Source organism: Octopus bimaculoides, chromosome 25 (assembly GCF_001194135.2).
Source record: "Octopus bimaculoides isolate UCB-OBI-ISO-001 chromosome 25, ASM119413v2, whole genome shotgun sequence".
Lineage (NCBI taxonomy): Eukaryota > Metazoa > Mollusca > Cephalopoda > Octopoda > Octopodidae > Octopus > Octopus bimaculoides.
In genome coordinates this window covers 1,676,041-1,679,365 of record NC_069005.1, presented here as the reverse complement: position 1 = coordinate 1,679,365, position 3,325 = coordinate 1,676,041, and the positions used below count along the sequence as shown (strand labels likewise).

Here is a 3,325-nt window from a genome sequence, read left to right as displayed (position 1 = left end):
CACCACCATCACCACCATCACCACCACCACCACCATCACCACCACCACCACCACCATCATCATCATCATCATCATCAGAATGTTATGTTACAATAATTTGTTTTGATTTTTACTGCTATTTCAGGACCCTTATTTTAGAATGACACGGGATGTAGCCCCTCGTATGAGTGTTCTGAAGCCATCGACCATGTATTCAACATTTTTTCCGGCTCTGCAAGGCTCTCAGAGCAAGATGAGCGCAAGTGATGCCACCTCATCGATTTTCTTGACGGACACCAATGCGCAGATCAAGAACAAGGTTTGTATTTATTATTTTCTGCTATTTTCCAAGAAAACAAGTTTGTATCAATGGAATTAAAAATTAAATCCTTGGCTTCTGAAAGATTGCAGAACATTTAATCCTGAATTTGTGTGACTCAAGAACAATAGCAACACATGAGAAAGGCATTTTGGTAAACTCCCTGTCTCTGAATTCATTGCCAATTCTACTTAAACTTAGGGAATTCTTGTATATGACTTAAACCATTTGATATCAACCCCGCCAGAAACTGCCCCTATTTTTACGGTACTTAGATTCTGTTTTAACCCTTTTGATACTAACCCGGCTGAAACCGCTTCTGGCTCTGTTGTACAAATGTCTTGTTTTCAAAAGTTCTGAATTAAAATCTTCCACCAAATCTTAATCACAATTTATGTTCCTAACACTAGGTTAATGATAACTCAGTTATTTTACTAAATTCTTTGTTATATTTAAAATTAATTGAAAGAAACGCAGAGCATCTCAACCGAAATATGGTAACGAAAGGGTTAAAGAAATCTAAATTAAAACCTTCCATCAACATTCCATGTTAATTTATATTCCAAATATCAATTTAATTACGACAAGTTTATTTCAATAAATTCTTCATTATGTTCAAAATTAATTGAAACAAAGACAGTTGTAATTCCTCAGAAGTAGAGTAAAAAAGGCCTATAAACTGCCTTTAGGGGTCATTTATCTCCTAACTTTTTGAGGGTTCCTGAACCCAAGGAGAATGGAATGCCACCAAAGCCTTTTTTTAGAGTTGTTGGTTTTTGTCTAAGGATTATCTTTTAATCGTTTGTGATTCATTGATTAATATCACTGATTTTTACACATGGATTATGATCATGGATTAACTGGAATCTGAATCTTTCATAAACTTTCTCCAACAGATCAATAAATATGCATTCTCAGGAGGTGGCGCCACTGTTGAAGAACACAAAGCAAATGGTGGCAACTGCGATGTTGACGTTTCTTACCAATATCTACGATTTTTTCTGGAAGATGACGACAGGTTGGAGCAAATCCGTAAGGTAAGTCTTTGGTGTCTCCTGATCCTTTGGTGCAGATTAACTCAAATTCCTCTCTTTTAAACGATAGAACAGAAATGGATTACAAGGGGAAATTAGAGTTTTCTCCCTTACATTAGAGAGCTCCTTCGTCACCATCATCATCATCATCATCATTCGATCAGGCAGCTTGCTCTGACCAAAGCAACTCTTCCACATCAAATGTCTCGATTGAACAATGTGGCATGAATGTCTGGGTTCGATTTTAGTCACATTGACCGTTTGCTAGCTGCAATATCTCATCTTTGCATGCCACAACTATAGATGATAGCTGAAGTTTGCTCACGGAACTGGTTGATCCTCCTGGTCTTTGATGATTTGTTGACAATTCAGCATTTAGTGGACATTCACCATTGATTCAATACGATTCATTTGCGGAAATAGTTTCCACCCATCATGCAGGTACATGCTAACTAATCCAAAGCTAGGACCTTGACAGGTGTAACTGTTTCAATTCAGTGTAGACCTAGGAACAATAACAGCGAAGTGCTGGTTCCACTCTCCTCAAAATTCTGGAACTCTCGAACCAGGGACCCTCACTTCCTTACTTCTTTCAAAATGAATGTAAACAAGGTTAGTAAAGTTCTTGTGATGTCGTATGTTTCAGTTTTGGTCAACTGATCAAGTCTCAGGAAGTTAAGAATTAAATAATTATCAGTCATGTGGTTCTTGTGGATAATTCGTCCATGATTGATTGTTTTATTCCTTACAGGACTACACCAGCGGAGAATTACTTACTGGTTATCTTAAAAAGGAACTAATTGGCATTCTGCAGAAGATAGTGTCTGAGCACCGTGAGCGAAGGGCTAAAGTGACGGATGAGGTCATAAAGCAATTTACTACTCCACGTAAACTAAAATATGATTATTAAAATAAAGAAATTGCAAGTTCACTCCATGTGTTTGTTCATATATTTCCTTCTCTTAAACACGCACGCACACACGTGCGTGCAAATATACACACACACACATGCACACCACACATACACACATGGTTCCAGGTTCAGTCCCACTGCATGGCATCTTGGGCAAGTATCTTCTGTAGCCTCGGGTCAACGAAAGCCTTGTGAGTGAATTTGGTGGACGGAAACTGAAAGAAGCCCGTCATATATATATATATATATATATATATATATATATATATGTATATGTTAGTGTGCGTGTGTTTGTCACCCTCTATTGCTTGACAACCGATGCTGGTGCATTAACGTAGCGGTTCGGCGAGAGACACTCATAGAATAAGTACTAGGCTTATAAAGAATAAATCCTTGGGTCGATTTGTTCGACTTAAAGGCGGTGCTCCAGCATGGCTGCAGTCAAATGACCGAAACAATTAAAAAAATAAATATTTTCAAGTATAATGCTACAAAACGTCTGGTAACGGTGGCAAATATACAATTAATCAAGGGAGATGACTCTAGCATGTGATTGTCTGAGTTACTTCCCTTACAAGATACTGGGTTTTTTTTGGGGGGGGGGGGGTTCTGGAAAGGAGTTCGATTTTTTGCAATGCACGGTGTGTGTGACACGAGGCAATTGTACGACATGACTTCTCAACGTTACTCCGTGCCGTATTCCGGGATTGTATTGTATTACGTTAACCTCTCCCAACCTGCAGTTCAGTGTTCTTAGGCTCATATATATATATCATCACCATCATCATCGTCGTTTAACGCCCGCTTTCCATGCTAGCATGGGTTGGACGATTTGACTGAGGAGTGGTGAAACTGGATGGCTACACCAGGCTCCAATCTGATTTGGCAGAGTTTCTACAGCTGGATGCCCTTCCTAAAGCCAACCACTCCGAGAGTGTAGTTGGTGCTTTTACGTGCCACCCGCACGAAGGCCACTCAGGCAGTACTGGCAACGGCCACGCTCGAAATGGTGTATTTTACATGCCACCTGCACAGGAGCCAGTCTAGCGGCACTGTCAACGACCTCGCTCGAATTCAATA

At 39.6% G+C, this 3,325-nt stretch overlaps 1 protein-coding gene across 1 annotated transcript in view; it reads left to right on the top strand.

Annotated features, from left to right (window-relative positions):
• LOC106882834 (tryptophan--tRNA ligase, cytoplasmic-like) overlaps window positions 1-2,263 on the top strand; it is a 10,699-nt gene extending 8,436 nt beyond the window's left edge. The window contains 3 exon segments of the mRNA XM_014933628.2: window positions 125-298; window positions 1,195-1,335; window positions 2,084-2,263. Coding sequence (XP_014789114.1) covers window positions 125-298; window positions 1,195-1,335; window positions 2,084-2,242 — 474 coding nt within the window. The 3' untranslated portion in view covers window positions 2,243-2,263.
• Window positions 2,264-3,325: the final 1,062 nt, after the last annotated feature.